At 35.8% G+C, this 12,717-nt stretch overlaps 1 protein-coding gene across 3 annotated transcripts in view; it reads left to right on the top strand.

Moving 5' to 3' along the window:
• LOC102758333 (zinc finger protein 30 homolog) overlaps positions 1-11,874 on the top strand; it is a 26,867-nt gene extending 14,993 nt beyond the window's left edge. For all 3 annotated transcript variants that reach the window (XM_015572005.1, XM_006776110.2, XM_015572004.1), the window contains exon 5: positions 9,595-11,874. In XM_015572005.1, coding sequence (XP_015427491.1) covers positions 9,595-11,024 — 1,430 coding nt within the window. In that variant the 3' untranslated portion in view covers positions 11,025-11,874. The remainder of the gene's footprint in view (positions 1-9,594) is intronic.
• The last annotated feature ends 843 nt before the right edge of the window (positions 11,875-12,717 follow it).

Here is a 12,717-nt window from a genome sequence, read left to right on the forward strand (position 1 = left end):
GCTCTGCTCCTAACTGCCCCCCCACCGTCCGCCGGCCTGGTTGCCCCATGCAGCCTGCTTGTTCAATCATTTGGTCATCCCTCACTAACCCCCCTGCCAGCCTGGTCACAGGCAGCCATCTTGTGAGGTTGTGAGGGTCAGTTTGCATGTTACCTCTATTATATAGGATAGGATAGGAGGTCCTTCTTTGTCTCTATTACAATTTTGTCTTAGTTTATTTTGTCTGATAAAAGTATAACTATTGAAACTCACTTTTGCTTAATCTTTTTCCATTCTTTTAATCTTTTTGTGTTCTTGAATTTATTGTGTCTATTGTAGACAGCATATATTCAGATCATGTTTTTTAATACATCCTGCCTGTATCTGCTGTTTGACTATTTAATATGTTTATACTTAATGTAATTATCAATAAAGTAGGATTTATGTCTGACATTATGGTATTTGTTTTCTACATTTGTTTTTTTTTGTTTTATACTTTATTCTTATATTACTATAATTTATGTTAAATAGCCATATTCTAGAGTCCCATTTAGTTTTATGATTGTTTCTTTACTACAGTTTTTAATTCTTTTTCCAGTGGTTGCTCTGAGAATTTGTTATAGTTTAGCTTAAAATAATTTAGTTTGGATTAACACTAATTTAACTTTAATCTCATTGAAAAACTATGCCCTAATATAGCCTGGCCCCTCCTTTTCTTCTTTGTACTATTATCATCATACAAATTATACCTTAATACATTATAAGTAGATATTGGTAAGCAGAATAATGACTCTCCCAAAGATGTCCACATCCTAATCCCTGGAACCTATGACTAAGGAATTAAGGTTGTGAGTCAGCTGGCCTTAAATTAGGGAGATTATCCTAGATTATTCACATGGGCTCAATGCAATCACAAGAGTCTGAAAGAATCAGAGATGTGACAGCATAAGAAATGTACAGAGAGGAAGGGGGCCATGCTACTCTAAGGAATGAGCAGTCTTTAGGAGTTAGAAAAGATAAGAAAATAGATTCTTCCTTAGAGCCTCCAGAAAGGAACACAGTCCTGGTGTATACACATTTATTTTGACCTATTAAACCTCTTTCTGACTTCTGACCTTTAGAACTGTAAGATAATAAATTGGTTTGTTTTACTAGTAAGGTACTATGCTTATGTTAACATGTTATATCAGAAATAGGAAAATAATATACCATCAACATGTTTTTATAATTATTGTTTTAGGTAGTTATCTTTTAAATCAAATAGAAGAAGCAAAGAGTTACAAACAAAAATACTTTTATATAGTCTTATATTTACCTACATAGTTACCTTTACTGGTGCTTTTTATTTTTTTGCAGATTCATGTTATCTTTTGTCCTTTTATTTCAGTCTAAACAACCCCCTTTAATATTTCTTATAGGGCAAATCTGCTAGTGATAAAATTTTTTTGTTTTAAAAATATTCTGAGGATATCTTAATTTCCCTTTTATTTATAAAGAATGGTTTTTCTGGATAGAAAAGTCTTGACTGACAACCCTTTGTTTTATCTAACACCAAATCAAATATGTCAATTGTTTTCTGTTCTCATGGTTTCTGATGAAAAATATGTGGGATTAGTTACTTCTCTCTTGAGGTTTTTCATCAATTGGCTCTGATGTGTCTAGGTTTTGATCAGGCTTATTCCAACTTTACAGCAAGTTTTTCAACTTGGAGTTTGTTGAACCTCTTAGATGTGTATATTAATCTTTTTAATCAAATTTGGGAAATCGCCCTGACCCGTTTGGCTCAGCGGATAGAGCATTGGCCTGCGGACTCAAGGGTCCCAGGTTCGATTCCGGTCAAGGGCATGTATGTACCTTGGTTGCGGGCACATCCCCAGTGGGGAGTGTGCAGGAGGTGGCTGATCGATGTTCCTCTCTCATTGATGTTTCTAACTCTCTATCCTTCTCCCTTCCTCTCTGTAAAAAATCAATAAAATATATTAAAAAAGAAATTTGGGAAATCGTTGGAAATTATTTCTTCAAATGTATTTTTACGCCTTTCTTGTTCTCATTCACGTACTCTCTTTGTGCATATATTTCAACACTTGGGATATTCCTCAGGTCTCTGAGGCTCTGTTTTTGTTTTGTTTTTCATTTTTTTGTCCCTTTCTGTACCATAGACTAGATATTCTCTCTATTTACCAATCTTCATTTTCACAGATCCTCTCTTTTGTCAGTTCAAATCTGTTACTGGGCTCTACTGATGAAGTTGTTATTTCAGTTATTATACTTTTCAACTCAGATTTCTATTTGGTTGTTTTTTATAATTTCTACTGATATTTTTTATTCAATGAGATATTCTTATACTTCATTTTTAAATCTTCATTGTTGCAAGTATTACATATGCCCACTTTTTTATTCCCATAGACCCCCACCAGCCCACTGCCCACACCCTGTTGTCTGTGTCCATGGGTTATGCATATATGCATACAAGGTCTTTGGTTGAATACCTCCCAATGACCAACCTTCCCCCGCAACCCCTCCGAAATTCCACACTCTGTTCCATGCTTCCATGTCTCTGGATTCATTCCCTTCAGCATAGATTCCACATATGAGTGAGATCATGTGATAGTAAGTTGTCCTTCTACGAACATAGGGATGCAATCTTTCTGAATGGTGTTTTGGGATTCTTAGGGATATATTCCTAGAAGTGGAATTACTGGCTCAAATGGCAGTTCTATATTTAATTTTTTAAAGAAACTCCATATTGTTTTTTCATAATGGCTGTACCAGTCTGCATTCCCACCAGCAGTGTACTAGAGGTCCTTTTTCTCCACATCCTCACCAGCATTTGACATTTGTTGATTTGTTGATGGTAGCCATTCTGACAGGCATGAGGTAATACCTCATTGTCCTTTTAATTTGCATCTCTCTGATGATCAGTGACTTGAGCATTTTTTCATATGTCTCTTAGCCATCTATATGTCCACTTTGGAGATGTGTCTATTTAGGTCCTTCACCCATTTTTTAATTGGTTTGTTTGTCTTCCTTCTATTAAGTTGTATGAGTTCCTTCTATATTTTGGATTAACCCTTCATCAGATGTATCATTGCCAAATTAATTCTCCCATACAGTGGGCTCCCTTTTCGTTTTAGTGATGGGTTTTTTTGCAGTGTAGACGCCTTTTATTTTGATGTAGTCCCATTTGTTTATTTTCTCCTTAGTTTCCTTTGCCCTAGGACAGGGATGGGCAACCTTTTTGTGAGTGAGTGCCAAAACCAGCAAAATCTCTGACTCAAAATTCTCCTGTGTGCCTACCCTAATTTTTTGAGACCATGTTACGCCTACTTGATATCTCTTAAGGTGTACGTATGTGAAGAACCTTAAAGAAATAATAAAATTCATTCAAGCGGCAAAAACACAGTATATGATGATGAAAAATACATTTATTTTTTTAATGTATACATGTACACTGATAGTCCGACAAAAAACTTTATGATTCCATTTAATATTATCAGTTGGACTTTTGCTGCTGCATCACTGATGACAGAGATTTTACATCAGGTTTATATTTTGTGACCTTCAGAGATATGCATGAGCTACTACTTTCATCTGTCAGGCTACTCCTATTACGAAACTTAACAAAATTCATCACTGAGAACAAAGATTCACAAGCATATGTGGATGAAACCAAAACACAAGTCGGATCTAGGAAGGCAGGGAGAGTTAAGGCAGAGGCATAGAAATTGCTCTTCCCCTTTCTCGTCAATCCATGTCTATGGTCTTTAAGATAACTTGTTATGTAAAATTATTTATTTATCTAAGATGCACCTATACTGAATTTATCTGAAAAATAAAAAAAAGTCGATATTAAGAAAAAAATAGTAAATGGAAGATTATAAGAGAGGGTTTCGCGTGCCAGCAAAAGTTACTGGCATGCCATATTTGGCACGCATGCCAGGGGTTTCCCACCCCTGCCCTTGGAGATGTATCTGTAAATATATCGCTATGAAATATGTCTGAGATTTTGCTGCCTATGGTGTCTTCTAAGATTTTTATGGTTTCCCGATTTACATGTAGGTCTTTTATCCATTTCGAGTTTATTCTCATGTATAGTGTAAGTTGGTAGTCTTGTTTCATTTTCTTGCATGTATCTGTCCAATTTCCCCAACACCATTTATTGAAGAGACTCTCTTGACTCCATTGTTTGATCTTGTCTCCTTTGTCAAATATTAATAGAGCACAATGACTTTGGTTGATTTCTGGGGTCTCTGTCCTGTTCCATTGATCTATATGCCTGTTCTTGTACCAGTACCAGGCTGTTTTGAGTACCGTGGCTTTGTAATATAACTTGATATTGGGAACCTAACATAAATGTCTGTATGAGCTCTTCCTAGTTGCTAATTTTGAGAAGTTGTAGGGTCTGTCACCTTCCTTGGTTGCCTTTCATGAATTCCATGTTCTAGTTCCTATTTAATCTTGTTTTCCATGCTTCTTCCAATTACTGATGTATAAAAAAAGCCATCTATTTTTGGGTATTGATTTTGATCCTGCTACATTGCCAAATTCATTTATTAAATCTAGTAGTTTTTTGGTGGAATCTTTAAGGTTTTCTATGTACAATATCATGTCATCTGCAAATAATGAGAGTTTTACTTCCTCCTTTCCAAATTGAATGCCTTTTATTTCTTGCCTAATCCCTGTGGCTAGGACTTCCAATACTATGTTGAATGAGGATGGTGAGAATGGACATCCCTGTCTTGTTTCTGTTCTTAGAGGAAATGATTTTAGTTTTTGCCCATTGAGTATGATATTCTCCATAGGTTTGTCATATACAGCTTTTATTATGTTGAGATATGCTTCTTCTATTCCCACTTTGCTGAGAGTTTTTACCAAAAGAAGGTGTTGGATTTTGTTGAATGCTTTTTCTGCATCTATTGATATGATCATATAATTTTTATCTTTCAGTTTGTTTATGTGATATATCACATTTATTGATATGCGAATATTGTACCAGTCTTGCATCCCTGGAATAAATCCCATTTGGTCATGGTGTATAATCTTTTTAATATATTGCTGGATCCAACTTTCTAATATTTTCTTGAGAATTTTAGCGTCTATGTTCATCAGGGATTTTGGCCTGTAATTCTCTTTCTTTGTAGTGTCTTTATCTGGTTTTGGAATTAGGATCATGCTGCCCTCATAAAAAGAGTTTGGATGTGTTTCTTCCTCTTGGATTTCTTGGAATAGTTTGAGGAGTATAGGTGTTAGTTCTTCTTTGAATGCTTAATAAAACTCCCCTGTGAAGTCATCTAGACCCGGGATTTTGTTGGATGGGAGTTTTTTAATTACACTTTTATTTGATCAGTTGTTATTGGCCTACTCAGGTTTTCTGATTCTTTGTGATTCAGTTTTGGAAGGTTGTATTTTTCTAGGAATTTGTTCATTTCATCCACATTATCCAGCTTTTTGCCATATAGTTGTTCATAGTATTTTTTACAATCCTTTGTATTTCTGTGGTGTCAGTGGTTACTTCTCCACTTTCTTTTCTAATTTTATTTATTTGGATGTTCTCTGTCTTTTGTTGAGTCTGCCTAGCGGTTCATCAATTTTGTTTATTCTTTCATAGAACCAGCTCTTGGTTTCCTTGACTTTTGTATTAACTTTTTAGTCTATATCATTTATTTCTGCTCTAATCTTTATTATTTCCTTCTACTTTCTCTGGGCTTTTGTTATTCTCTTTCTAATTCTTTTAGTTGTAGAGTTAGTTTATTATTGGTTTTTCTTGTTTCCTTTTTGTGTTGTTTTAGTTTCTTGAAGTATTCCTGTAGTGCTATGAACTTCCCTCTCAGGACTGCTTTTGCTGTGTCTCAGAGATTTTGAGTTGTGTGTTCATTTTCATTTGTTTCCAGGAAGTTTTTTATTTCTTTCTTGATCTCTTTGGTAACCCATTTATTGTTTAATAACATGCTACTCAGCCTCCATGTGTTTGAATGTTTTGGGGTGCTTTTAATATAATTGATTTCTAATTTTATTCCACTGTGATCTGAGAAGATGTTTGATATGATTTCAATCTTCTTGAATTTGAAGAGACTTGTTTTGTGTCTTGACATGTGGTCTATCTTTGTGAATGATCTACTTGAGGAGAATGTATATTCTGGAGCTTTGGGATGAAATATTCTATAAATGTCAATTAAGCCATCTGCTCAGTGTGTCTTTTAGAATCACTATTTTCTTGTTAATTTTTTGTCTGGAAGATCTATCCAGTGAAATCAGCAGGGTGATAAAATCTCCTATTATGACTGTATTGTTGTTGATCACAACCTTAAAGTCCTCTAGAATTTTTTCATATATTTAGGAGCTCCTATATTGGGTGCATATATGTTTACCACGGTTATATCCTCTTTTTAGGTCAATCCCCTTAATATTATGTAGTGACCTTTGTAATCTCATGATGACCTTCATTTTGAAGGTTATTTTGTCTTATATGAGTATTCCTACCCCAGGTTTTTTTGTTGCCATTTGCATGAAAAAAATTTTTCCATCCCTTCACTCTTATCCTGTGTGAATCTTCTGTTCTGAGGTGGGTCCCTTGTAGACAGCTTATAATTGGGTCATGTTTTTGTATTCATTTAGCTACCCTGTGTTTTTTGATTAGAGCATTTAATCCATTTGCATTTAAGGTTATTGACTAGAGGCCTAGTGCACAAATTCGTGCACCAGTGGGGTCCCTTGGCCTGGCCTGTGGGATCAGCCCAAAACCGGCTCTCTGACATCCCCTGAGGGGTCCCAGATTACGAGAGGGCACAGGCCAGGCTGAGGGTCCCCACCAGTGCACGATCGGGGCTGAGGAGGGATACAAGAGATTGGCCAGCCTGGGAGAGGCCATGGGAGGGCTCCAGGGCATGTCCAGCCCATCTCGCCCAGTCCCAAGTGGCCTGACCCCAGCAGCAAGCTAACCTACCAATCGGAGCATCTGCCCCCTGGTGGTCAGTGCATGTCATAGCGATTGGTCGACTGTCTGCCCCCTGTTGGTCAGTGCATTTCATAGCGAGCAATTGAGTGACCTTAGCATATCATTAGCATATTATGCTTTGATTGGTTGAACAGATGACCAGACACTTAGTATATTAGGCTTTTATTATATAAGATAGGTACTTATTTATTACCATTTTAATTCTGTATGCCTAGATTTCTCTATTTCTTTTTTATATATATATTTTTTATTGATTTTTTACAGAGAGGAAGGGAGAGGGATAGTTAGAAACATCGATGAGAGAGAAACATCGATCAGCTGCCTCCTGGACACCTCCTACAACCAAGGTACATGCCCTTGACCGAAATCGAACCTGGGACCTTTCAGTCCACAGGCCGATGCTCTCTATCCACTGAGCCAAATTAGGACTCTATTTCTTCTTGTTATTAAGCAGACCCTTTAGCATTTCTTGTAATGCTGGCTTGGTGGTGATGAACTCCTTTAGCCTTTTATTGTGTGAGAAGCTCTTTATTTCATCATCTATTTTGAATGACACCCGTGTTGGACATAGTAATATTGGTTTCAGATCTTTGCTTTCCATTACCTTAAGTATTTCATGCCATTCCCTTCTGGCCTGTAGAGTTTCTGATGAGAAATCAGCTGTAAGCCTATGGAAGTTCTGTTGTACGTAATAAATTGCTTTTCTCTTGCTGCCTTTAGTATTCTCTCTTTTTCTTTATTTTTTGGCATTTTAATTATGATGTGTCTAGATGTGGGTTTGGGTTCTTGTTTGGGACTCTGAGCCTCCTTAACTTGTGTGACTTTTTTCTTCACCAGGTTAGGGAAGTTTTCTGCCATTATTTCTTTAAACATGCTCTTTATCTCTTTATCCCTTTCTTCCCCTTCTGAGACACTGAAAATGTGAATATTGTTATGTTTCATATTGTTCCATAGCTCCTTTACTCTGTCCTGTTTTAATTGTGTTTTCTCTTTGGTTCTGTGATTGAGTGATTTTTTTTAATCCTGTCTTCTAATTCACTGATCCAATCCTCAGCTTCCCGTAATCTGTTGTGAATTCCTTCCAATGTGTTCTTTATTAGTGCTATGTCATTTTTTATTTCCAACTGTTCTTTTTTTATAGTTCCTATATCTTTTCTAATACTGTTGAGAATCTTCACCATCATTATTCTGAACCCTAAACCAGATAAATTTATTATCTCCATTTCATTTATTTCTTCTTCTGGAGGAATCTCTTGCTCTTTCCTTTGGAGGTTATTTTCACTCTTCCTGAGAAAGAAATTCAGTGGAGGTTTTGAGCCAAAGAATGACATGATCTGATTTATTTTAATAAGGATATGCTAGTTATTGTATTGGGTATGGAATATTGAAAGGCAACAGTGGAAGTAGGGAGACCCATTATGATAGCATGTTAATCTTAGTATGGTTGGATAGGTGGTAAAGATACTGGTAGAAGTAGACATAATCTGGATATATTTTGAGGCTAGAAATGGGAGGACTTGCTGTTAGTTGTAATGTCCTACTCCTTTAGATTCTTGTTTAGTTGATCTTAGATGGTTCCTTGACATTGTATTTTACAAGTTCCTCAGCTGATTCAGCTTCTCACCAGAGGTGAAGAACCACTTTTTTAAATAATAAAAAAAATTATTGTTGAAAGTATTACAGATGTCCCCTTTTTACCCCCATTGACACCCTCCACCCTGTCCCCACTCTACCTCCAGGTCTTCCACACTCTATGTCCATGGGTTATGCATATAATTCCTTTGGTTAATCTGTATGTCGTCTTTGGAGAATATTTGACAAAGGAGGCAAGAACATACAATGGAGTAAAGACAGTCTCTTCAATAAATGTGTTGGGAGAAATGGAAAGGTACATGCAAAAAAATGAAACTAGACCACCAACTTACACCATACACAAGAATAAACTAAAAATGGATAAAAGATTTAAATGTAAGTCTGAAACCATAAAAATCCTAGAGAAAACCATAGATAGCAAAATTTCAGACATCTCTTATAGCAATATGTTTGCTGATACATCTCCTAGGGCAGTGGTTGGCAAACTGCGGTCCCTTTAGTGTGGCTCTTCCACAAAATACTACATGCGGGTGCACATGTACAGTGCAATTGAAACTTCGTGGCCACACTCAAGGGCCCAAAGAGCCGCATGTGGCTTGTGAGCCACAGTTTGCCAACCACTGTCCTAGGGCAAGGGAAACAAAGGAAAATTTAAACAAATGGGACTACATCAAAATAAAAAGCTTCTGCACAGTAAAAGAAACCAACAACAAAATGAAAAGGGATCCCACTGTATGAGAGAACATATATATCAATGATACATCTGACAAGAGGTTAATTTCCAAGATATATAAAGAACTCATACAACTTAACAAAAGGAAGACAGGCAATTCAATTTAAAAATGGGTGAAGGACCTAAATAGACATTTCTCCAAAGAACTGCTTCTATAAGTTCACCTTATTTTCTCTATTCTCATTTTCCTCTGCCCCCTGTTTGTTTGTTTTTTTTTTGCAAAGCAATCTTAAGAGCTATTTATTTGCTATTTTTAGTTTGTAATTTCTACCTTAGAAAAGCTTTCCTTTTTCCTGCAATAAAAAATACCTCCTATTTTCTTGTTATCTTACAGATTGGGAGTCCAGAAGAGAAACCAAGAATTTATCTCCAAAGGAGGGTAGTTATGAAATTAAATCATTGCAACCAAAGATAACAAAAAGACCTATAAGTTCTAACCTTGTGTGCACTAGGGTCAAAGATAATAGTGAAATCAAATGCTACTTGGAGAAACAACGGGATGGACATTTCAAACCAGTGGTAATGACCTCTGAAGAAAGGTCTACTTCTATTCAGTGTACAGTCAATAGATTACCTCAGATTATTCATACTGGAGTGAAATGTGAATGCAAGGAATGTAAGGAAGCTTTCAGTTACAAAGCATACCACCTCCAACATGAACGCAGTCATAATAAGGAAAAGAGCTCTAAATATGGAGACTATGAGAAAGCCTTTAATAGTAGATCAGACTTGATTAAGCATCAGAGAATTCATGAAAGAAAAAAAAGTAATGAACATGAGAAATGTGCCTTTATTCAGCACTCTGAAATTACTAAACCTCAGAGCATTAATACTGGTGAGAAAACTCATAAATGTAAGGAATGTGGGAAAGCCTTTCATTCTAGCTCACAACTTACAAAACATCAAAGGATTCATATTGGTGAGAAACCCTATAAATGTAAGGAGTGTGAGAAGGCATTTCCATCTACCTCACAACTTAATTTACATCAGAGAATTCATACAGATGAGAAATACTATGAATGTAAGGAATGTGGAAAAGCCTTCACCCGTCCCTCACACCTTTTTCGACATCAGAGAATCCATACAGGTGAGAAACCCCATAAATGTAAGGAATGTGGTAAAGCTTTTCGTTATGATACACAACTTAGTCTTCATCAAATAAGTCATACTGGTGAAAGACACTATGAATGTAAAGAATGTGGAAAGGCATATAGTTGTGCCTCACAGCTGAATCTGCATCAAAGAATTCATACTGGTGAGAAACCTCATAAATGTAAGGAGTGTGGGAAAGCTTTTATCTCTGATTCACATCTTATTCGACATCAGAGTGTTCATACTGGTGAGAAACCATATAAATGTAAGGAATGTGGGAAGTCCTTTCGCCGTGGCTCAGAACTGATTCGACATCAGAGAGCTCACAGTGGTGAGAAACCCTATAAATGTAAGGAATGTGGAATGGCCTTTACTTGTAGCACAGAACTTATTCGACATAGAAAAATTCACACTGGTGAGAGACCCCATAAATGTAAGGAATGTGAGAAGGCTTTTATACGAAGGTCAGAACTTACTCATCACCAGAGAAGTCATACTGGTGAAAAACCATATGAGTGTAAGGAATGTGGGAAGGCCTTTGGTCGTGCCTCAGAACTTTATCGACACAAGAAAATTCATACTGGTGAGAAACCTTATGAATGTAAGCAATGTGGAAAAGCCTTTATTCGTGGCTCACACCTTAGTCAACATCAAAAAATTCATGCAGCATAGAGGAATGAATGAAGACATGAGGGACAGTTCAGAATTTAATTGTAATCTGAAGTTCATACTAGTAAAACAGAAACAAACAAAATCCCCTGTGATTATAAGGAATGTGGGAAAGCATTTGAGGATAACAATTTAATATCTGAGTTTGTACTGTATATATAAAGTCTTTATTTAAGGGCCAGAATTTATTGAGCATTTGTTACTGATGAGAAACCTTATAAATGTTAGGAATTGGAAGCATTATTTGTGTTTTAAAATTTATTTGATATCAGTTCAATTGGTGCAAAAGCAAAAACCTTCATGAATGTAAGGAAAGTGTGAAGGCAGCAAATGTGTTAGAGACATTAATCATTTAAACCTTTCTCAACATCAGGGTCATTAACCTTTAAGAGAAATAAAAGGATTTATAATATAATTGGCATATATGTGGGACACCAATTTGCTTTAACTAACAAGTTATTTATCTGATAGTCATACTTGATGAAGGCTATATTAATATTAAAATTGTAGAAAATTAGTTTACCCTGCCCAAATCTTGTTCAGATTTGCAAACTTATTTTCTAAAATTAACTTGAACTAAATCAGAGTGGGAAAAGATTTAACCAATATTTAGTCTTTATTTGCCTTCACCACTATAACTCATTTTTTATAGGGCAAATTACTTAACTATGTCTAAATTTTCTCATTTACAAATTGGTAATATTAGCACCATATTTTTAGTAGCATTGTGAAAATTAAGTAATTACATTATGTCCTGTAGAACAGTGTCTGTATTGTATTGAAAGTCTGCTAGATAAGAGCTGCCTTTATTAATAAGCGTTTTTATTTTCATTAGTGTGTATTATTAGAGATTATACAAGAGGAAAGCCTTTGGGGTTCAGTAACTCTATGAACATCTTAATTCGTGTCTTTCTTTATTGAATGGTAAGTAATTCCTTCTGGAGAAAAATTAAAAACAAACTTTTATCATAGCTTATATTTTTGTCCCATCAGAAGATTCATAATGTAAAGAACCCCAGGAGAATAAAAGTGGGTAGCTATGAGGTCAGGGTGAAGACCTGGATGATATATTAAGACCTTAAAAAAATGACATAGGGCACACTCTATGGCTTCTGTTCTGGATAATTAGAAAATAACAAAGCCTTAGTCTAAATCCATTTTTTTTCTATGTGGAAATTTAAAAGATAACTAAATATTTTTATATTAAAAGGCAAATTATCATTAGTAATGAATGACAAAGAGAAGACTACATGTTGAAATTTGCAGGATATAGCAATGCAATACTTGAGGAAAATTTACTTCTTTCAATATGTGTAGGAAACAGAAAAAATTAAGGCCAGGATACTTTCCCACTTTATACTTGGTACACTGCCCATTCTCTGTTCCTGGTAGGTTTCCAGTAAACATTGATGATTGAAGGAATAAGAGAATGAATGAATAAGCATTTGACCATCATATGTTGAAAAGTTCTAACAAAATAATTGTAGGGCCAAAAGTGAAAGAAAACTTGAAAACATTTTTTGAGATGAAAAACACTGTATCCTATAAAGAAAAAATCTCGCCAAAACCGGTTTGGCTCAGTGGATAGAGCATCGGCCTGCGGACTGAAGGGTCCCGGGTTCGATTCCGGTCAAGGGCATGTACCTGGGCTGTGGGCACATCCCCAGTGGGAGATGTGCAGGAGGCAGCTGATCGA

The sequence above is a fragment of the Myotis davidii genome, unplaced genomic scaffold, assembly GCF_000327345.1.
Source record: "Myotis davidii unplaced genomic scaffold, ASM32734v1 scaffold1429, whole genome shotgun sequence".
NCBI lineage: Eukaryota > Metazoa > Chordata > Mammalia > Chiroptera > Vespertilionidae > Myotis > Myotis davidii.